Genomic DNA, 22,291 nt, shown 5'->3' on the forward strand with positions numbered 1-22,291 from the left:
TCTCTCTTGATTATGGGTTAGACAGTGATGAACCACATGGCTGGGGGAGGGCACACGGCGTTAAGAATCAGGAGGGGTGGGTGTCAGTGTTGTAGGGCCATGCCAGTTTCCACCCAAGCCAAGGTCCCAGCACCCTGGAATTGCCTCTGACTGCCCCAGGGGCTACGAGTATGGGTGGAAGTGCGCCGCAGGAGAAGGGCGTGTCTCCCGAAAGCAGGGTGTGGCCACTGGTCCTGAAGATCAGCCGGGTGGCCAGTCACTGGTCTTTGACAGGTCGGCGTTAAACCTGCTCTGTCCACTGTGTGAGACGAACAGGTGGAGGGTGGACGACGCAGAGAAAGCTCGGAGCGGGCCGCGGAGGTTCCCACAGCCCCATTACTGTCAGCGTTGAGCCGCACCCCTCCGGGCCGCACTTCCTCTCTCAGTCCCCGCTGCCGGAGAGCCCCGCTAGGCTCGGTGATCCTAGCCTGCAGTTTGCCGCCGCTACACCTTGGCTTCAGCCTGCGGGGTAAGTCGAAGGGCAATTTCAGGATGTCCTAGGGGGTTGCATCTGGAAATCAATGACAGTGAACGATTGGGTTGCTCTCCTGGCATCTCCATCCTGGAATAAGGGTCTGCTTGGCTCTGGCTCCCTGAACCTCCAGGCCTCTTCTACTGCCAGAAAGAGGTTCCCAGGAGATAAGGTAGGCAGTCGCTGGGAAGACAGTTGTTGCTGCTGGGGGCTGGGAATGATGTCAGAGGCAGCATCGGGCAGGATTTGCTTGAGGATAGAAGCTAGACTGTGCAAAAGGAGGATGCCCATGTCCTACTAACATGGGCAGAAAGGCGAAGGCTCACAAATACTAGCGGAGGTAGTCACAGGTCCCCTGGCTATTGTGGAAAACGCCCTACCCAGTTCTCTGAGTACTGGGATCCTGTAACAAATTGAGAGCGGGCTCAGACCACGCTGCTACTTCCTTTCTTAGTCCTGTTTTCTGTCTTTTCCTTTTGCCAACCTGCCCCCTACCTCTTTCTCCTAGCCCCCACTGTCTCATGACCGGGCTGTAAGTCATTCGTTCCTTCCGTTTCTGAACTCTGGGGAAGACAGAGGCTCCCCAGCGTTAACCAGGTCCCAGCCCTGGCCACACAATGGAGGCTGTGGTTGCAGTTTCTATCCGATAAGGCCGAGATTAGCTGTCAGTTAACCTCAGACCCAGTATGGAGTCTGAGGTGGGAAGTCAGATAACGCTTGCTACCTCCTTGCTACCTCTAAAGCCCCTCCAGGGGTGGCATCTTACGCCTTCAGATGGGAGTCAGACTGGAAACATGATCGGGCTCCGAGAACTGAAGAGGACCCAGATGACACAAACGGTGGAATCTCACTTCTCTTTTCCAACCCGAGGTTGTTCTGGCAGCAAAAGGAAGGACTTGATAGGCCAGTGGTTCCCTGGATCTCTCCCTCTCTACAATAAGGGTTGCCCTTGGCCTGCCCTGGCCCAACAATTGAACTTTTATCTGTCTGAACCTTTAGGCACTGGGGTTAATATCAGGTAGAGAAAGGGTGGGGTTGTGAACACAAACATTCTTTTCCCTAAGTAGGGTTTGAGTCTTGTTAAACATCAGAAATCCACCAGGGGTAAACTAAAGACAGTCCTGAGTTCCTGTGAGATAATAGCAAAGTGAAAACCCTGTCAGGTCCCTGCTTCCCAGCGCATCCTCATGCGGCCTCATGGCTGATTTTCCCTATTGGAAGGCTGACTGCTTCCTCTTCTCCTACACCCCGTCCCGTGACCCCACTCCTGTTTTTGTTTGTTTGTTTGTTTGGTTGGTTGGGTTTTTTGTTTGTTTGTTTTGCTTTGTTTTATTTTGAGACAGGGTTTCATTTTGCAGCCTTGGTCTTGGAACTCTCTATGTAGACCTGGCTGGCCTCTGCCTCCTGAACGCTGGGTTTAAAAGCATGTACTGGGCTATAGAGATGGCTCAGCAGTTAAGAGCACTGTCTGCTCATCCAGAGGTCCTGAGTCCAATTCCCAGCAACCACGTGGTGACTCACAACCATCTGTAATGGGATCCTATTCCCTCTTCTTGTGTGTCTGAAGACAGCTATAGTGTACTCATATAAGTAACAAATAAATAAATCTAAAGTTCAAATTTAAAGAAAAAGGCATTTAGAAGAAATAAAGACGTGTACCACCAGGCATAGCTGTCTTTAATTTTTAATTTTTTAAATTTTCTGTGTATGTAGGTATGGTTCTGGGTGTGTGTGGATGCCAGAAGTAGATGTGGAGTGTTCGCGTCGTTCTCAGCTTTGTTTTTTGAGCTAGGTTCTCTCACTGAACTCAGCTGGATTGGCTAGCCAGCAAGCCTCTTGACTCTGTCTGCCTTTCTTCTCTGAAATTAAAGATATACCATGACTTGTGACTTTTTATGTGGGTGCCCAGATCCTTCAACTCCTCCTGGTTGTGTGACAAGCCGTTTGCTGACCCAGCTCTTTCCTTATTCCCCTTTCCTTCTTTGTTTTTTTGAGAGAGAGTATCCCAGGCTACTTTCAAACTCTGTGGAGGAGAGGATGACCTTGAACTTCTGATCCTCCAGCTCCTACATCTTTCTAAAGAATATTTTATCAATTTATTACTTATTTTCTGGATATGGGTGTGCACCACGTGTGTGCCTGATACCCACAGAACACATGGATCCCCTGGAACTGGAATTACAGAGGGTTGTGAGGCACCATGCAGTGCTGGGCCTTGAACTCTGATTCTCTGGAAGAGTCATCAGTGCTCTTAACCACTCAGCCATCTCTGCAGCACCTTGCCTTGGATTGCTACGGGTGGCTCATGCTTTGCTGGGTATAGAAGTCAGCACTTGGTACATGGTAAAGACTCACTCTATTTACTACACTTTAGCCCCTCTCCATCACCTTCTCCAGGTCCCAGCCAGGCCTGCCCCTGCGGTATGAGAGAGGAACCTTAACATCTCCATCTCTACAGAGGTTTCAGCTGTAAGGAGCATCCTCCTCTCTCAGGATGACTTCAGCCTCCAGCCCCCCAGCTTTCAGGCTGGAGACTTCCGATGGAGATGAAGAGGGCAATGCTGAGGTGAACAAGGGGAAGCAGGAACCGCCCCCCATGGAGTCACCATTCCAGAGGGAGGACCGGAATTCCTCCCCTCAGATCAAAGTGAACCTCAACTTCATAAAGAGACCTCCTAAAAACACTTCTGCTCCCAGGTAAGGCAGCAGATGGAGATGGGACAAGCTCCCACACAGCACTCCAAGTCACTCAGTGGCCAATCTGTCCTAAGTGTCTCTTCCTTATAGCCTAGCTCTAAAGTCCCTCAGTCTGCTCTCTAGGGTAACTTCTCCCAGAATGCTCTCCATTCTTGGCCCTCTGCCAAGATTATGCTTTTGGTAGAGACATTTACATCCAGTACCAAGTGTGCAGCCAACAATCAAATCCCACTTCTTGCTGTTTTGAGTCTCACCCATTTTGGTCCCAGTGGTAGCTGGTGGCCGTAGCAGGATCCACAGCACATCCAGGGAGAGAGAGACAGAGACGTTTGGAAATCCCTGCTTTACTCCAAGGTTAACCTAGTCAGTCACTCAGGCAATGTAGACCCTGAGAATCGAGGACAGTGGGCTTCCTCGTATAGTCATCTGCAGTTTGAGTTTCCTGTGTTACAGCTACCAATTCAGGAAGTGAGTTTGGGGGCATCTTCTAGTTCAGCTAGGGTACTGAACCTGGCTTCCCAGAATCCTCATGGGCTGGCCCATTTCTCCCTTCTCATCCCTGAGATATGGCCGCCGTTAGCCTTGGCACACTGTTGTTTGTGTCAGAGAACAGTGGCTAAGTTCGGTGACAGCACAGACAGGTGCACGGGAGACATCCGTGAGTACTTGGGTAGTAATGGTGATAGAATGGGCTCCATGATACCCTTAGAACCCAGTCTGTGCCTTACTTTGCTTCCCTATTCCAAGGCCATGATTGTTGCCCTAGTGGCAGGGAGCAGGGTCCAAATGGCCACATCGTCCAAGCAGACAAAACTCAGGTTTTGGCAGAGCCCTTCCTAGTCTCTGGCCATAGGGCTAACCGGATGAATGACGTTCGTCTAGCTGGAATGACACAGACACACACACAGACACATACCTGTGTACTGTTGCACCTATGAGGGCTGGCTTTAAATGCACCATGACTGTATGCATATCTTCAAGTGTGAATGACCCTGTTAGTCACCCATCCGTTATGAGGTCAGCTCATTCCACAGGAGATTTGCTTGTTTGCTTTCTTGTTTCAAGACCAAGTCTTGCTATATAGCCTAGGCTAGCCTCCAATGTGGGGTGATCCTCCTGCTTCAGCCTCATGAGTGGAGGGATTACAGGCATGTGCTAACATGCCCAGCTTTTCACAGATGTTAAGCTGGGACCTGAGAGTCCCAACATCATAAAGGAGCCATCTTCTCTTAAGTTGCCCTCTCTCCCTTCATATCTTCTTTTCATAGTTCCAGCGGCCAGGTTACCTAGACTCATTAGGGACCCAGAGTGCTGTGTACCGGACCTAGTATATGGGCTAGAGTACTTTGTTTTATGATATTTTCTTGGGTCCCTATAACAACCCTTGAATATTTCCATCTTTCAAAGAGGAAAATAGACTGAGAGAGGTCGGTTAAGTGACTTGTGAGGGAGATAGCACCACTTCACTAGACAACTGCTCCCTATCACAAGACAGTACCAGATTGTATGAGTAGCCACAAGAGGCCTCTTCTGGACTCTACAGAAGACATTTCCCAGAAGTGTGGCTTCTCAGTAAAACCGTGGTCAGGAGATGACATTGGTGCTGGGCAAGGGTGATAGCCTATCTCTGGGGAACTTCTTGCCTGGTTTAGACACCTGTCTTGGGGTTGAGATGGGACCTGATAGTAGGCAGCCCCCATGGTGGCTCCAGTTCTGCTCTGTGTGACTTTGGGTAAATTGTTTTACTTGTGTACCTAATGGAGAGAAGGGTGCTTCACTACCTGTAGGCCTGGAGTGCAGATTAACGGTGTAGACACCTTTCCAGGAATGATCTCTGAGAAGAGGGGTGAAAAGCTTTTCTTAACCTTTTCACTGCTGCTGGGCTGAATCCCAGGGCCTTATGCACACTAGGCAAGCACTTTACTGCTGAACTATACACCCCCATCCCCTCCATCCCTGTTTCCACTTTGTCTTCGAAGTCAGTGACACATGCAGCCTTTAGTTCTCACACGACCCTGTCCAGACCCATGCAAGGGCCACTGTAAGGTGTGAGAGCTGAAAAGACCCCTGTGGGATAATTAGTTCTTTGAAGGATGATGCCCTTGATGCTGACAATTGCCTGGGATGAGCAGAGCTACAGTGTCACAGCAGATTAAAGTCCTAGTGAGTTTCTTCCTCTCGCCAGGAGCTCAGAGCTTTTGGAGGCCTAGGAGAGAGAAGCCCTTGAAAGAGTGTAAACTGAGGACATAGGAGTGACAGACAGTGCTCCCATGCACGACAAGACTTTGTGCAGTTGAGACTGTGTTCACTCTCCAACATGAGTCACAAAACACATTTTCCACAGCCAGCAGGAGCCAGATCGGTTTGACCGTGACCGACTCTTCAGGGTGGTCTCCCGGGGTGTCCCCGAGGAACTGACTGGACTGCTAGAATACCTGCGCTGGAACAGCAAGTACCTCACTGACTCTGCATACACAGGTAGCCTTTGGTGTCCTTTGTGCTCAGAATCAGAGGGGCTGGAGAGATGGCTCAGTGATTGAGAGCACTGACTGCTCTTCTGGAGGACCCGGATTAGATTCCCAGCACCCACATGAGAGCTAACAACTGTCTGGAAAAGCAGTTCCAGGAGATCTGATCCCCCTTTTCTAGCCTTCATGGGACTTCACACACTATAAAATAAAAATGATCTAAAAAAGAGGTTGGGGCGTGGTGGCACTCGCCTTTAATTCCAGCACTCAGGAGGCAGAGGCAGGCGGATCTCTGTGAGTCCCAGGCCAGCCTGACCTACAAAGAAAGTGAGTTCCAGGACAGCCAGGGTTGGTATACAGAGAAACCCTGTCTCAAAAAAAATATAATAAAATAAAATAAACCAAAAAACGAAGAAAAAAAATGTGCCCTCTAGAAGATTCAAAGGATAAAGAAATATGTAAGGCCAAGGAGAAACAGCCTGTCATCCTGGGCTCCTGGTGATGGCTTGGCATCTTTTCAGATTTGTCCAAGAGATTAAATATGTAAAGTGTTGTCACATTCAATAATTTATAATATGCTACCTCCCTCTCCACTGGATACATCGTAATTTTTTTTTAATGTATTTGGTTTTAGAGATGGAGATCTCACTATGTAGCTCAGGCTAGCCTCGACTTAGTCTCCTACCTTATCCTCCTGAATGCTGCAGGGCATGTGCTGCCACACCTAGGTGGCACAGGTGCTCTCCTGGGTGTAAACTGGCCGCCATTTAATCCACCAACGCCCGTGTATGACTGCTTGGATTGTGGCTTAGGACCTCGGCTTGCTGCAGTGCTTCGCCCTCTGTGAGCTGAGCACTTCGTTAACGTTATTCTCGAGTTCAAAATAACCCCAGACTATTTCCTTTTGTCAAAAAGGAAATAGGTTAAGAGAGGCTGAGTCATTTATTGAAGGAGTCGGAGTCATTAAGTGAGGGAGACACTTGGAAATTCTGCCCTGGATTTTTAAATTTTTTTTATTTTTATTTTTTTTTTTTACTAAACAAGGCTCATGTAGCCCAGGCTGACCTCAGCTATGAGGCTGAGGGTGACCTTGATTTTTCTGATCTTGCTTCCAACCTCCCAGTGCTGGGATTACAAGCATGTGCTACCATTACTGGCTTTGTGTGGTGCTGGAGACCAAACCCAATACCCTTAGCCCTGCCCTGGGTATTCATGTACAGATACTGAATGTTACAGGGTTGTGTGTGCTGGCACCTGCCTTTAGTCCTAGCAGTTGGGAGGCAGAGACAGGTGGGTCTTTAGGAGTCGAGGCCAGCCAGAACTATAAAGCAAGACCCTGCATCAACAGTACAACGAGGACAACAAAAAGACACAGAGAAAACGTTACACACATATTGAATTATGCCTTAGAATCTTGGTGTTAAGGCAGAAATTATAGTCAAGCCTGCTGGTGTTTTAAGCCCTGTACTCTGGAGCCTTAATATCTTACAACAAAGTTGTGTTCCCACCAGCCGCATAGAGCAACCATGTCTTCTCAGCCTCCCATGGGGTACTCTGAAGCTGTACAAAATGGCAGATGGGCCAGCCTTTCTTTGAGCATTGCCCCTGCCTTCCCCTCTCTCCTTACAGAAGGCTCCACTGGAAAGACGTGCCTGATGAAGGCTGTGCTGAACCTTCAGGATGGGGTCAATGCCTGCATCATGCCGCTGCTGCAGATTGACAAGGATTCCGGCAATCCCAAGCCCCTCGTCAATGCCCAGTGCACCGATGAGTTCTACCAAGGCCACAGTGCGCTGCACATCGCCATAGAGAAGAGGAGCCTGCAGTGCGTGAAGCTGCTGGTAGAGAATGGAGCGGATGTTCACCTCCGAGCCTGTGGCCGCTTCTTCCAAAAGCACCAAGGAACTTGTTTCTATTTTGGTGAGGAAGCTTTTCTTAGCTATGCTGAGGCACAGAGTGGGTACAACTTTGTCAAAGGTCACATGGTTAGTGATGGGCAGGGCTGGCACTTAACCCCAGTCTGCCTGCTTCTTACCACCTTCACAACTTGTTTAAAGAGATGCTTAATTCTCTATTGGCCAGGGAAGCTCAGCATGTCCCCAAGTCCAGACAGGGAGAAGATAGGCTGCAAGAATTGGATCTTGCTAAGACTCAGCAGGCAGACTTAGGGTATAGCTCTGGAGTGGAACATGTAGTTAGCATGCAGAAGGTCCTGGGTTCAACTTTTTCTTTACGCTTTCTCTATTTTATGTATATGAGTACACTGTCCCTGACACACCAGAAAGAGGATATTGGATTGATCCCATTATCGATGGTTGTGAGCTACTGTGTGGTTGCTGGGAATCGAACTCAGGACCTCTGGAAGAGCATCCAGTGCTCTTAACCACTGAGCCATCTCTCCAGCTCCCTCAGCTTTATAAACTTAAGTGTGTATGGTATATATTAACACTTGTTCATCCGTGTGCCAGTGAGTGTGAGGCCAGACGTTGCTTTCTTGTATCTCTCTCTCTCTCTCTCTCTCTCTCTCTCTCTCTCTCTCTCTGTTCTTGTTTTTGTTTTTGTTTTGTGTTTGCTTTTTTTTTTTCAAGACATGGGTTTTTCTGTATAGCCCTGAATGCCCTGGAACTTGGTTTGTAGCGCAGGCTGTCCTTGAACTCAGAGATCCACCTGCCTCTAAAGGCATGCACCACTGTGCCCTGCTGTGTCCGTCACTTTATTAAATGAGCTATTGCCTTATCCCTCTGGGTTCCACTTTTAACACCCTTCCCCAAATCCTCAAAAACAAATAAATAAATGAAAACATTACCACCACCACACAACTAAACAAAACAACAACAACAGTAATCCTCCAGCAAATCAAAACTAACCTGATCAAGCAGAATTTGAATTAAGGCGTAGTGAGTCTGCTCTATTAAAGACAAGAGGCAAGGAGAGGAGGGGAGGTCTGGTTGGCTGCCTCTTATTCTTTCTGATGTACCTCAGGGAGAGCTGGCTTTCTGCCTGAGGAGCAGGAAGAGTAGTGAGGTAGAGGTAGAGGCTCAAGCTGCCCTCTTGGTCCACAGGAGAGCTACCTCTTTCTCTGGCTGCGTGCACCAAGCAGTGGGATGTGGTGACCTACCTCCTGGAGAACCCACACCAGCCGGCCAGCCTGGAGGCCACCGACTCCCTGGGCAACACAGTCCTGCATGCTCTGGTAATGATTGCAGATAACTCGCCTGAGAACAGTGCCCTGGTGATCCACATGTACGACGGGCTTCTACAAATGGGGGCGCGCCTCTGCCCCACTGTGCAGCTTGAGGAAATCTCCAACCACCAAGGCCTCACACCCCTGAAACTAGCCGCCAAGGAAGGCAAAATCGAGGTGAGTACCATCCCTATCCTGCCTCTCTTGGCTGCAATGGGACTCAGGTACACACATAATGCAAACACATATACATGGACATAACGTATCCTGATCCCTCTCATCCTGGTCCCTCTCACCCTGGACCCTTCATTGTCTCCCTCCCTTCACTGTCAATCTCATCCCCTCACACTCTTTTCTCACATTCAATTCTTTTTGTTTTGTCTTGTTTGACTGAGTGATTAAAAATTTATTTTTAATTTACTTGACAATTGCCTTGGATTTATTTACTTTATGTGCACGAGTGATTTGCTTGCATGCATGTATGTGCACCATGAGTGTGCATGGTGCCTGGGGAGATCAGAAGAGGGTGTTGGATCCCCTTGAACTGGAGTTATGGATGGTTGTGAACCACTATGTGGATGCTGGGAACCGATCCAGAGTCCTCTGCAAGAGTAGCAAGTGCTTTTAGCCACCGAGTCACATCGCCAGCCCCTGCAGTTTTCTTTTTAATGTTTAAAACTGATTTGCTTGAAAGTGCTTTTGGCAGAAAGAGTAAGTATTACCCAACTCCCCGTTTTTTTCCCCTCCTGAGTGCCTTGCAAGTTTTATTTATCTATGTTTTATTTTTTTTTCCTTTCTTTTTTCTTTTTTTCGGAGCTGGGGACCGAACCCAGGGCCTTGCGCTTGCTAGGTAAGCGCTCTACCACTGAGCTAAATCCCCACCCCTAAGTTTTATTTTTTAAAGCTGTTTCATGGGTGTAGACTGTAGTTGTGTATTGCCAGTGTTTAGAATGAGGTGACATTTTAAAAGTCAAGATAAAATAAACATAATTAAAGGGTTTTGTTTTTGTTTTTTCAAGATGGGGTTTCTCTGTGTAGCTTTGGTTGTCCTGGAGTGCACTGTGTTGTCCAGGCAGGCCTGGAACTCACAGAGATCCGTCTGCCTCTGCTTCCCTAGTGCTGGGATTAAAGGTGTGCGCCACCACTGCCTGGGTTATAAGCAACAGTTTTTTTGTTTGTTTTTGAAGATTTATTTATTTTATGTATATGAGTACACAGTAGCTGTCTTCAGACACACCAGAAGAGGGCATCAGATCTCATTACAGATGGCTGTGAGCCACCATGTGGTTGCTGGGAATTGAACTCAGGACCTCTGGAAGAGCAGGCACTGCGCTTAACCTCTGAGCCATCTCTCCAGCCCATAAGCAACAGTTTTAATTACTATTTCCTGCTCTCAGCTCCTGGTGCTCTTGCTGGAGCACCTTTGTTGTCTGAAGGCCTGGCTGAGGCTGCAGAGATGCTCAGTGGTTGAGAGCACTGGCTGCTCACCGAGAAGACCATAATTGGATTCATGGAAGATACAGAGCCACTCCCAACAGTCTGTCTCAGGGGATCTGATACTCGCTTGTGTTTTCCATGGGCACTGTACATATGTGATGCCCAGAAAGACATACATGTAGTTGAAACACTCATACACACATTTTAAACAGGCAGGCAACAAGCAAACATCCAGAGGCATGGCTCTATGGGCTGTGTAAGTTGCTTCCCAGTCTGTACCCTCCTTGCCCTCATTTCTCTGGTGTGAAATCAAAGACTTCTTCACCTGTTTTGGAGTAGGGATCCCTTTCTAGTCTGTTAAACGTTCTGCCCCCTGACCACAGATGTGCACACTCAGGCATAACTGGGGATCTCTGATCTCAAATGGCCTCAGTCCCCAGCTGGGATCTCTGTGGTATCTGAGGAACACAGGGAGGGAATCCATGGGGGAAGAAAGGGTCAGCCTGCCTGTCAGCCTGTGCGTCTGTAAACCTGACAGTTCACGCTTGGTTGTAAGTGCTGAAACATGGTAGGCTCTGTGTGCTCTGCAGGGGCTCAGTGTTCCCCAGCCCTGACTCGGTATTAATGCAGGCAGGGTGACTAGCAGGTATGCTTATGTGACTGCCCTTCAGATTTTCAGGCACATTCTGCAGCGGGAATTCTCAGGACCGTACCAGCCCCTTTCCCGAAAGTTTACTGAGTGGTGTTACGGTCCTGTGCGGGTATCGCTGTACGACCTGTCCTCTGTGGACAGCTGGGAAAAGAACTCGGTGCTGGAGATCATCGCTTTTCATTGCAAGAGCCTGGTGAGTCCTCAGGTCTGCCTAGGGATTCTGACTAAGGGCAAACCCTCCATCACTTCCTAGTACAACTGCTGGGATGAAGACGCATGGGAGGCACCTTTTAGGGATCCTGAGTCTGGGAACCTGTTCCCCTTTCACTCTTCTCCATTCCCCTTGGTGCTCCTATGGAGTGGGCCATGAAGAGGGTGCTTGTCACACCATCTATCCATCTGGGTCCTTCCTATACTGTGCTCCCCTCCCACCCCAGAACCGGCACCGCATGGTGGTTTTAGAACCACTGAACAAGCTTCTGCAGGAGAAATGGGATCGGCTCGTCTCAAGATTCTTCTTCAACTTTGCCTGCTACTTGGTCTACATGTTCATCTTCACCGTCGTTGCCTACCACCAGCCTTCCCTGGATCAGGCAAGAGTTGGGTGGGGTCGGCCTGGGCGAATGTGCTTGAAGGAACCCTGGAGTGAGAAGGGACAAGGAGCACCATCCTACCAAAGAGGACACTGAGGCTTAGGCAGCCCGAGGGATGTACCCAGAGCTCTTCTGGGAGCAGTCCCCTAGGGTAATGGGGACAGCAGTGGGAATGAATTCTTACTGAATGCTTGCCCGACGTGAGTTACTAGTCTAAGTAGTCAGCTTGTGTTAAATAATGACCACTCCTCCCAGCCTCTGGAATGAAGGACTGCCACCCCGGGTTCACTTAGGAGCTAAGGGAGAGGCACAGAAAGATTAAGTTACCTAAGGCAATAGAATCTCTCAGTGGTAAGATGACCTAAACCTAAGAAATCTGGCCCCAAGTCCAACGTTAATACCCATGTGCTTCTAAGGGACTGGAATCAGGACTGTTCCCCACTGCGACTCAGAGGGGCCTCTCCGTAGCACAGGCTCAGAATCATTTCTCATCTGAGGCTCTTTGGCACCTAGCTACTAGGGATGGGAGCCAAGACTCCAGGCCTTATGGGAGTGTTTCCCTCTTCAGCCAGCCATCCCCTCATCAAAAGCGACTTTTGGGGAATCCATGCTGCTGCTGGGCCACATTCTGATCCTGCTTGGGGGTATTTACCTCTTACTGGGCCAGGTAAGGACTCTTTCCTTTTCCTCCACCTCATGTAGCTCCCAGGCCTTCCCTTCTGGGGCCCTGGCACACTTACTGCTGTGATTTCTGGGGTACCTGTAGAGTGGTGGATGTCGTCTGTGCTTCTGGCAGTACAGGCTCTGTACCCATAGAAATCAAGTCTGGGGTCCCCGCCCCAGATCCTTCAGCTGGCTGGGCTATTCTTCACTTGGGGAGTATAGAAAGCTATTAGTAGGTGGGGTCCAGTCCAAATCCCATAGCAAGACATCTCAACCTGGCAGCAGACCTGCAGTAGGCAGGCTAGATGCCAAGATACAGGGATCTTCTTAGAGAGGGCAGAATGTGGTACCACAGTAGGATTGGCTGAAGCACAGGATGATACCTGGAAGGTCAGGGAGAGGTGAAGACAAAGAACCATTTCCTCTATTCTGAGTGCAGTATGCAGGCACTCCGTCTGGATCCAGGGGGGTCAGGAGGCCCCATGATGTCCAACCTGGCTTTGAATTCCTGAGTTCAAGTGATCTTCCTTTCAACCTCCCACGTAGCCTGAACTAGAGGTGTATGCACTGTACACTTCTGGGCTCTGCGTTTGGAAAGAGAATCAAAAGTTATCTCAGCTTTTAGAAGGGCTCACTAGTGCCTGGCTTGCTCCTCATGGCTTGTTAGCCTACTTTTCAAAATAGAACCCAGGACCATCAGCCCAGGGGCGGTTCCATCCACAATGGACTGGGTCCTCCCTCATCAGTCACTAACTAAGAAAATGCCCTATAGGCTTGCCTACAGTCCCATCTTACAGAGTCATTTTCTCACTTGAAGCTCCCTCCTCTCATATGACTCTGGCTTGTGTCAAGCTGACATAAAACTAGCTGGTACAAGCTACAAATTGAGGGGGGACAGGGGAAGAGGTGGGAGGTGGGGAGGGGGCAAGGGCAGGAAGGCTACAGTTCTAGCCCCTGAGATGGTGTAGGCCTGGTTTCCATAGCAGGAAGCAAGTGGGGGAGCTGGAATCCAGGTCACAGGTCACAGGGGCAGCCTGTCTGCACTCGGAGCTGAAGAGCAAGTTACACACACACACACACACACACACACACACACACTCATACATACACATACACTCACATACACACTCACACACACACTCAAACATACACATACACTCACATACACACTCACACACACACTCACACATATACACACACATACACACACTCACACATACACACACTCACACACACTCACACACATACACACTCACACAATACACACTACACACATGCTCATACACACACACTCACACACACTCACACACATACTCATATACACACTCACACACACACTCACACACATACACACACTCACACAATACACACTACACACATGCTCATACACACACTCACACACTCACACACACATACTCATATACACACACACTCACACACACTCACACACATACACACTCACACACTCACACACATACACACTCACACACTCACACACATACACACTCACACACATATACACACATACACACACTTACACACACACTCACACTCTCTCTCTCTCTCACACACACACACACACACACACACACACACACACACACACACGCCCTGACCTCTCTCCTCCACAGCTGTGGTACTTTTGGCGGCGGCGCCTGTTCATCTGGATCTCATTCATGGACAGCTACTTTGAAATCCTCTTGTACGTGAGTCTCATTCCTTTCTTATACTGTCTCCGAGGACTGAGTGTGGCAGGTGCAGCAGAGTGTGCCAAGCTGGTTGTTGAGGCCAGTACACAGGGCCCCAAGTTGTTCTAGGGGCAAGGATGGGAATGCATGCCAGACCTGGGAATCCTGGCTGCTCGATAACTTGGCCCCTTTCATGTTCCCATCCATGTAGAGCCTCATTCCACATAGTGTCTTAGTGTTTGAAGACACTCTCTGAGTCAGGTATCATTATTACAAGTAGGAAGCCCAGAGAAGAAATAAGTAACATACTCAGGATGGAGGCGAGGCGGAGCTTCAGACATAGGGAGTCCATCTGAAGTGGTGGAAGCAGTCAGTGGTGGTTGGTGCAGTCTCATAAGAGTTGGGGGGGGGGTTGGGGATTTAGCTCAGTGGTAGAGTGCTTGCCTAGCAAGCGCAAGGCCCTGGGTTCGGTCCCCAGCTCCGAAAAAGAAAAAAAAAGAAAAAAGAAAAAAAAAGAGTTGGGGGGGGGATATTGCCAAGTGACCTGAAAGTTGATGCAGATCTTGTCCCGGTCCAGTCTCCTTCAGGCTCTGCTCACAGTGCTGTCCCAGGTGCTGCGCTTCATGGAGACTGAATGGTACCTACCCCTGCTAGTGTTATCCCTAGTGCTGGGCTGGCTGAACCTGCTTTACTACACACGGGGCTTTCAGCACACAGGCATCTACAGTGTCATGATCCAGAAGGTAAGAGATGGGGGAGGACCAGGTACAGCCAGACAAGGGAGGGCTGGACACACCTCCCACGAGATTCCTTTTGGCCTCATGAGTCAGGACCTATCCTCTACAGCTGTCCTGAGTAGAAGAGAGCATGAGATGTTTGCCCGTGTATCATTTCCCCCAGACACTTGCCCTCCATAACTGCAGGTGTGGGCGTGCACATACCTGGACATCTTCATGCACGTGCGAATGCATACGCATGCATTTGTGGGCAGGTGTCCACCTAGGAACAGGTGCATCGTTCATAAAGGAGCAGATACTATACTCATTCACTTAACCGCTTGTCTGAGCTTTGGGACATGGGGGCGTTTGCATGAGCCGGAACCCATTGATTTCACCAGTGTTTAGGAGCATCCACTGTGGTCCAGGCTCTTTTCAAAGTGTTGAGAACACAGTGGAGAACAAAACAGACACATTGTTGCTCTTCTGAAGCTGACATCCCAACGTGGGGAACGAAAGTGCTTAGGAAACAGCCCAGGATGGTTCTGAATACAAAACCCTACAGAGGAGACACTCAGGACAGTGTTATAGATAGTGACTGGGGCAGATGGTAGTTTACAGGGGATGGCAAACAAAATCCTATCTCAAGAGGGTTGTTTTGTTGAGACGGGGTTTTTCTGTGTAGCCCTGGCTGTCCTGGAATGTACTCTGTAGACCAGGTTGGCCTTGAACTCAAAGATCTGCCTGCCTCTGCCTACTGAGTACTGGGATTAAAAACATGCACCACCACACAGGGCTTGACGAAAGGGTTTTTAAGGTTTTTTGTTTTTTAGGCAGTATAGAAGGTGGAACCTGGAAGGCCCCCACCTCCCCCATACAAGCTAGTCAAGGACACTACCACTGAACTAGACCTGACAGTCCCTTAGTGGTGACCTGGAAGAATGAGTTAGCCGTCTTTGAGTGGAGGAAGGAGCATCCTTTTCAGAGGGAGTAATAAAAGTGAAGGCAAAGAGGCAGGACAAGCCAGGGTGGGAAGGGGGAGCTTTAGGAGTAGGGGTTTAGGGGAGCAGGGTACTTGAGACAGCCAGGGGACAAGAAGCAGAGAGGCCAAGTATGGGGGAGGGAGAAGGCAGACAGGATGGGTGTCTGGTGTTTAAAAAAAAAATTCTTGTAAAATAGGGACTGGAGAGATGGCTCACAGGATAGGGTCAAAGTCAGACCCTCATGCATTTGGGCAAGTACTTTCCCCCGATGAGCCGGAGGTAGATTTTTAAAAGGCACCTTCTGCTCAGAATGACCTGTGCTTGTACACACAGTCTGTAGGAGGGGTATGTGTGCAAGGGAACCTTACAGATGGGGGCTAGAGTTGGAATGCATGGGCCGTTCGCCCAGGCTTCCCCTTGGAAAGTTCCAGATCATCCTTATATGTTCCAGGTCATCCTTCGAGACCTGCTCCGTTTCCTGCTGGTCTACCTGGTCTTCCTTTTCGGCTTTGCTGTAGGTAAAGACCTTTTTTCTTTTCTTTTCTTTTCTTTTCTTTTTTTCCGGAGCTGGGGACCGAACCCAGGGCCTTGCGCTTGCTAGGCAAGCGCTCTACCACTGAGCTAAATCCCCAACCCGGTAAAGACCTTTTAAGACTTTGCGTGTGCGTTTGTGTGCAGTGCTTGATTGTGTGTGAATGTGAGTCTGTGAATGTGCGTGGATGCAGAGAGGCATGAGCAGGACGCTGGGTGTCTTTTGCTAGTGCTCTCTGTCTTGCCTGGAGACAGTAGTGTCTCTCACTGAACGGAAAGCTCACTGCTTTTTGACTAGCATGGCTGGTGAGCTCTAGGGATCTGCCTGTTTCTGCCCTGCAGTGCTGGGGTTTTAGACACATGAGGCTTTAGAATTTTAAAATTACATTTATGTGTGTGTGTGTGTGTGTGTGTGTGTGTGTGTGTGTGTGTGTGTATGTGTGTGTGTGTGTGTAGGTTAGAAGACAACTTATAAGACGTGGCTGTCTTCTTCCGTCAAGTGGAACTTGGGCACCAAATTCAGGTCTTCAGATTTGGAAGCAAACCCCTTTACCTGATGAACCATTTTTGCCAGCCGTCTGCTCAGCTTTTTGCATGGGTGCTGGAGATTCAAACACAGGTCCTCATGCTTGCAACAGCACCACCCACCATTAACCACGGAGTCATCCTGACAGTCCAAATACTCCTTTCTTGCCCCACCCACCCACCCTACAGACTCCCAGACTAAGACCCCCTTTCTCATTTACCTACAGCCCTAGTAAGCTTGAGCAGAGAGGCCCGAAGTCCCAAAGCCCCTGAAGATAACAACTCCACAGTGACGGAACAGCCCACGGTGGGCCAGGAGGAGGAGCCAGCTCCATATCGGAGCATTCTGGATGCCTCCCTAGAGCTGTTCAAGTTCACCATTGGTATGGGGGAGCTGGCTTTCCAGGAACAGCTGCGTTTTCGTGGGGTGGTCCTGCTGTTGCTGTTGGCCTACGTCCTTCTCACCTACGTCCTGCTGCTCAACATGCTCATTGCTCTCATGAGCGAAACTGTCAACCACGTTGCTGACAACAGCTGGAGCATCTGGAAGTTGCAGGTACGGCCAGTGAGTGCCACCCCTCACCCTTGGGACCCCACTGAGTCAACCCCACCCCAACATCCAGTCACATGGACTCAGCCCGGCAGGACCAACCTCCTGGCTGGTTGTAGCCAATAGGGTGTAGCCATTCATTCCTTCATAAGGGTTGTCGTGAGGATCAGATTAGCTCAGGAGTATGAAGTATCCAGGACAGTACCTGGAACATAGTAGGTGTTCTTTCTGAGCCAGTTACCAGGATCCCTTGGCATTATTATCGAGACGAGAGTCTCACTATGTATCACCAACTGGCCTCTAACTCCCAGCAATCCCACTGCCTCTGTTTTGTGAGTGTGGGGATTACCATGGTTGAATGTCAATAGTGTCTTGAATGCCTATTACTGGTAGAGGTATGCACCATAAACCTAGCAGAGAACAAGAAAAAGGCCCCTCCTGAGATCCATGTGTGTAAAGTATAGACTGATATGGGAGGAGGCAAGACAGCTTGCGGGGGTCTGATATACCCCTTCACCGCAGCACAGAACTGTGTGTGTCTTACTTGGCCGGAGAAAGGGTGTGTAGGTTTTAGCCAGGGAGAGCCCGTGCCCTGGAGGCTGAACTCTGCTGCTAAGTTATTGCTGTCCTTGGGGCCATTTCCGCCTTGATCCTCAAGTGGGGTCTTGTGTGTAATTTTAAAATGCACACTTGTCTGTGCCCTTTCTTCTGCCCACCTGACTTGCTGGGGATGAAAAACACCAGACAGTATTTTAAAACCAGCCAAGGTGGGGAGGGTGTTAGGGGTGGAAGTGGGGGTGGGGGAAGAACTTCTGCCCCATCCTCTTTAGCCTCCAAAACCTGCAGAGGCTACAAACTATCAGTCCGAGAGTTACAAGTCTGCTACTTCCTATTGGCTCCATAGCCTGGTCCGAATCCCCAATCCTCTGTCACTGAAATCCTACCGGATCCTTCACCCAATGATTGGCTTCTGCCAATCACTTATTGACATGATCAAGAAACAATTAGGGAACCAGATTTCAGTTATCAGTTCCTCCCCCAAGAGGGTTTGGGATGTCCTGGTGTGTGTGTGGGGAGGAGCATTGGGGAGGTGGGGTGAGGTGATATAGTCTGGAGTGCATAAGCACAAGGCACTATGGAGAGCCCCTTACTTATTGACTTCCCAAACATCACCTGAGGTGTTTTTCTCTTAGTTACCAGATGGAAAAACTGAGATTCTGAGAGGATTGGAACCTCATGTCCTACAGAAAACAAAAAACATTGCAGCTAGCTCCCTGCTTGTGTCCTTGGCATATATACCATAAAGTTCAGTGAGGGCATCTTCTTTTCCCCTTGCCCTGGGCCCTTCTCCCTCCAAGCAGAGTCCCAGGCTACTGTTTGATGTGTCCTTTGTCCCCAGAAAGCCATCTCTGTCTTGGAGATGGAGAATGGTTACTGGTGGTGCCGGAGGAAGAAACATCGTGAAGGGAGGCTGCTGAAAGTCGGCACCAGGGGGGATGGTACCCCTGATGAGCGCTGGTGCTTCAGGTGAGTAGGTGGGCAGGACAGTGTGGGGGCTGGATGGGGGGAAGGGTAGGGGTCGGGGCTGGCTGACTCAGGATAGCTTTGTGCTCCTGAGTGTCTGCAGAAGCCAGGTGTGGTGGGAGAGGTAAAGCTGAGGAAAGCCAGATTACTCTATCTGGGCTAGTAAGGTCAGGGATGCTGGATCTAAGAAACAACCAAACCCCACACCCTGGCCCTGCCATCCACTGGGATAGTGGTACAAACTTAAGGCCCCCTCCCTGGTGGTTTCTGACTTCCCCTCTGACCAAGAAGCCAGTGTTCTGGGGTCGTGTTGGATACCCTTATCCCTAGATCTTCCAGTCTGACCCTGAAGCTCTATCCCCTTCCATGGAAACCAAGCTTTTCAATGTTCAGAGAGGATGGGATTGCCACGAGAGGGAAGTCCAGTCACAGCAGACAACTTTGCGGGCAGCAGCTGAGCAGAGGAGAAGATGGGGGGCTTTACTCATAACAAGTGGCCATAAAAGAGCCCAGGAGCTGAAGCACAAAGATACAACCAATCTCACTTCCTCTCCTCCCGTTGCTTTGGGAAACCCAGACGATGGAAACAGCTGGGGAGGAGGGGGCCGCTTCCTCCACAGGGACACCTGGCCTTAGGGGTTATAATGAAGGGTCACAGGGCCGGAGCTTGTGAGGTGTGGGTGGACCAGTGCCTTGTTAGGGAAGGGCAGGAAAAGGGGGGTAAAACCCCATCTTCCTCATTATCTGTACAGTCCCCTGGGCAGAAGGAGGTGTTTCCTCCCCCGGGGAAAGCATGCAGGTCTGTTGCTAGCTTCCCTGAACTCCAGAGCTGTTTTGTCACCCTCAGGGTGGAGGAAGTAAATTGGGCTGCTTGGGAGAAGACTCTTCCCACCTTATCTGAGGATCCATCAGGGCCAGGCATCACTGGTGAGTGGCCTTGGGGCTGGAGCCCTTGCCCTGGTTCTTGTGAGCATGTGCTGTGGGCTTGCTGGCAAAACAGCCTTTGGAAGTCCTGGTGGGACTCAGAGCCAGGTTCTGTGATTGCTTTGCAGCTGCGCCCACACCTGCTCCTCCTACAGGAATTGGTGTCTGGGTCTCTCTCTAGCCCAAGCCTGCTCTGCTGGCTTGTCTGGGGAAAGAACCTTAGTTCTCAGTACTCTGCAAGTCAGTGCTTCTGCCTCATTCTGACCTCTCTGCTGTCTTCTCCCCTGCCCTGGTTATCAGTTGCATCCTTTGTACAGGCCTGGGCTGGGTTTGGGTTCCCAGCAAGGGAACAAGTTAGTAAGTATGCTTCTGAACTCCCGGATCCTGTCCCAGTCTACAGCACAGGTGGCATCTCTCTGGGCCACCATTGACAGGCCAGCCTATCTAACCTAAGCCCCACCCCCTTAAGCCCCAGTAGAAGCCACTTCCTGTAAGTCTCTGTGGCCTTTGACTGTTCTGTTCGAGCCCTGTAACAGATTTCCTGTCTCTACCTTGCTACCTCCACCAAAACCAACTCCTGTCTCCCATCCTAGGGATGCTTTCCACAGCTCCCATGCATTTCCCTTCAATAGTCCCTTCTCTTTCTTGCCAAATGTCTCCTGTCAAATACCTCAACCCTCTCTCTAATACCCTCTCGAGTTACCTGTGATCTGTTGCATGGAGGCTCTCCTGGCATCTTGCTGCCCCCAAGCCTGCTGATTCCCTGCCTCCTATCCTCACATCAAGGTTTCCTCTCTACCTTTTCTATCACGAAATGCCAGGATGGTGAGTCATTTGGGTGCTCATCTGGTCCAAGTGTTCAATACCCAAATCCCAATCCTGCTGCGAGCTAGCCACACTGGCTTCGTTGGAAACAGCCTTGGGGCTGTCCTAGCAGGTGGCGTGCATGTAGTTCCAACCTTCACACCTAGATGTGGGACCTCTGCCCATTCCTCCTATATGGTGCTGATCCTTGACCTCTCGGGCATCCCCTTACCCTTGTACCTCTACCCACAAGGCGTCTCAGCATCTACCCCAGCCTTCAGACAACATTTTCTGCTTCAGACCTGTACCACTCCATGGATGATGTAGCCAAGGTCTACCTACACAGGGCCTATGCTACGCAGCTCCAGAGGGGCCATAATCTTCCCTGTCCTCATGCTGTTGTCAAGGTCCAGAGATGTTTGACTCATTCCTCGAGAGTTCCATCAACACAATAGCCATTCCCATCGCTGTGCTCTTTATTCTTTGCATCTCTGGGCTCTGCTCTTCCCAGGGTGTCCATATTCACCCCCAACCCTGAGAAGGGTGGGTCGCCTCTCTCCTCTGAGCTTCCTGACCTGCTCTCCCTGTTCTTCAGTGTGCCTCAGAGCTTCTGGTTTCTGACAGAGCCTGTCAACTCTGTGGACCTTTGGGTTTCTGTGGGGAGACCCCTGAGTGGCCCATGGAAGGGGTCAGGAGATTCTGGGAGGAGGAAGGCAGGGAGGTGGGGCTCCAGGATTTGCTGGCATACCCACAGCATGGTGGGCTCTCAAGGTTGTGGCCCGCTTTGTTTCTCTGGCACCTCCTTCCAGGGGATGCACGGAGGGCAAAGCTGCAGTGATCCTTGCTCTGTTCACAGGTAATAAAAAGAACCCAACCTCTAAACCGGGGAAGAACAGTGCCTCAGAGGAAGACCATCTGCCCCTTCAGGTCCTCCAGTCCCCCTGATGGCCCAGATGCAGCAGCAGGCTGGCAGGATGGAGTAGGGAATCTTCCCAGCCACACCAGAGGCTACTGAATTTTGGTGGAAATATAAATATTTTTTTTGCATAACCAAGTCTTCTACAAGTATTATTTAAAAGAGTTACGGGGGGTTGGGGATTTAGCTCAGTGGTAGAGCGCTTGCCTAGGAAGCGCAAGGCCCTGGGTTCGGTCCCCAGCTCCGAAAAAAAGAAAAAAAAAAAAAAGAGTTACTGGAACTTTGCCTCTAGTAGTATTTGCATGTGTCTCTAAGAGCCAACCTGGGTCAGGGGCTAGTCTTCTTAGGAACCCTCACCAGTCAGTCACACCTCAGTCTACTCCAGTCCTCTTCCACAAGGCAAATGAAGCCACTGTCCCACCTCTTGGATCACAGTCTCCTCTTCTTTACCACTCTTTGCAGGAAAGCCAGAGGACCTTCTTAACCTAAGACAAGCAAGTCCACCTCTGGACTCTCTGGGCCTGAGAGCATTATCCTCAGACTTGTGCTTTTTTTTTTTTTTTTTGCCCATGAATTCCAGACTCACTCCACCCTGTACACTTTTGCTTTCAGGGGAGTTTGATGAAAAGCCCTTAGTATTTTTTCTTAATTATTCACGAAGCCTGAAGACCCTCATATTTGACTCTTTGACTTGGCGTTTGCTAGATGTTTCTGGGACTTGAAACTCCCAGAAGGGGGAGAGCAAGGGAGAGCTGCACCTCAATTAAAGATTCAAGGCCAAATGACTCAAGTTTGAAATTAGCTTTCAAGCCAGGGCTAAATTATCTAGGGCTACTTTTAGTCCCTTTGAAGCCATCCATATCCCTTGCTCCCTAGTTAACATCCTTGTGACTACGAAAACCTTACACTACTATTCTTAACAGAC

The 22,291-nt window shown here is 49.8% G+C and overlaps 1 protein-coding gene across 3 annotated transcripts; it reads left to right on the forward strand.

Annotated features, from left to right (window-relative positions):
* The first annotated feature begins 218 nt into the window (after positions 1 to 218).
* On the forward strand, positions 219 to 21,504 carry Trpv2 (transient receptor potential cation channel, subfamily V, member 2). Of its 3 annotated transcripts, none has more exon segments than NM_017207.3 (15): positions 219 to 508; positions 2,886 to 3,208; positions 5,553 to 5,686; positions 7,306 to 7,596; positions 8,739 to 9,037; positions 10,969 to 11,142; positions 11,387 to 11,542; positions 12,111 to 12,209; positions 13,837 to 13,907; positions 14,471 to 14,636; positions 16,044 to 16,110; positions 16,876 to 17,204; positions 18,598 to 18,725; positions 19,570 to 19,649; positions 21,307 to 21,504. In NM_017207.3, coding segments are annotated over 14 exon segments (2,286 nt in total). In that variant the 5' UTR covers positions 219 to 508; positions 2,886 to 3,005; the 3' UTR covers positions 21,396 to 21,504.
* Positions 21,505 to 22,291: the final 787 nt, after the last annotated feature.

This window comes from Rattus norvegicus, chromosome 10 (genome assembly GCF_021556685.1).
Source record: "Rattus norvegicus strain SHRSP/BbbUtx chromosome 10, alternate assembly SHRSP_T2T, whole genome shotgun sequence".
Lineage (NCBI taxonomy): Eukaryota > Metazoa > Chordata > Mammalia > Rodentia > Muridae > Rattus > Rattus norvegicus.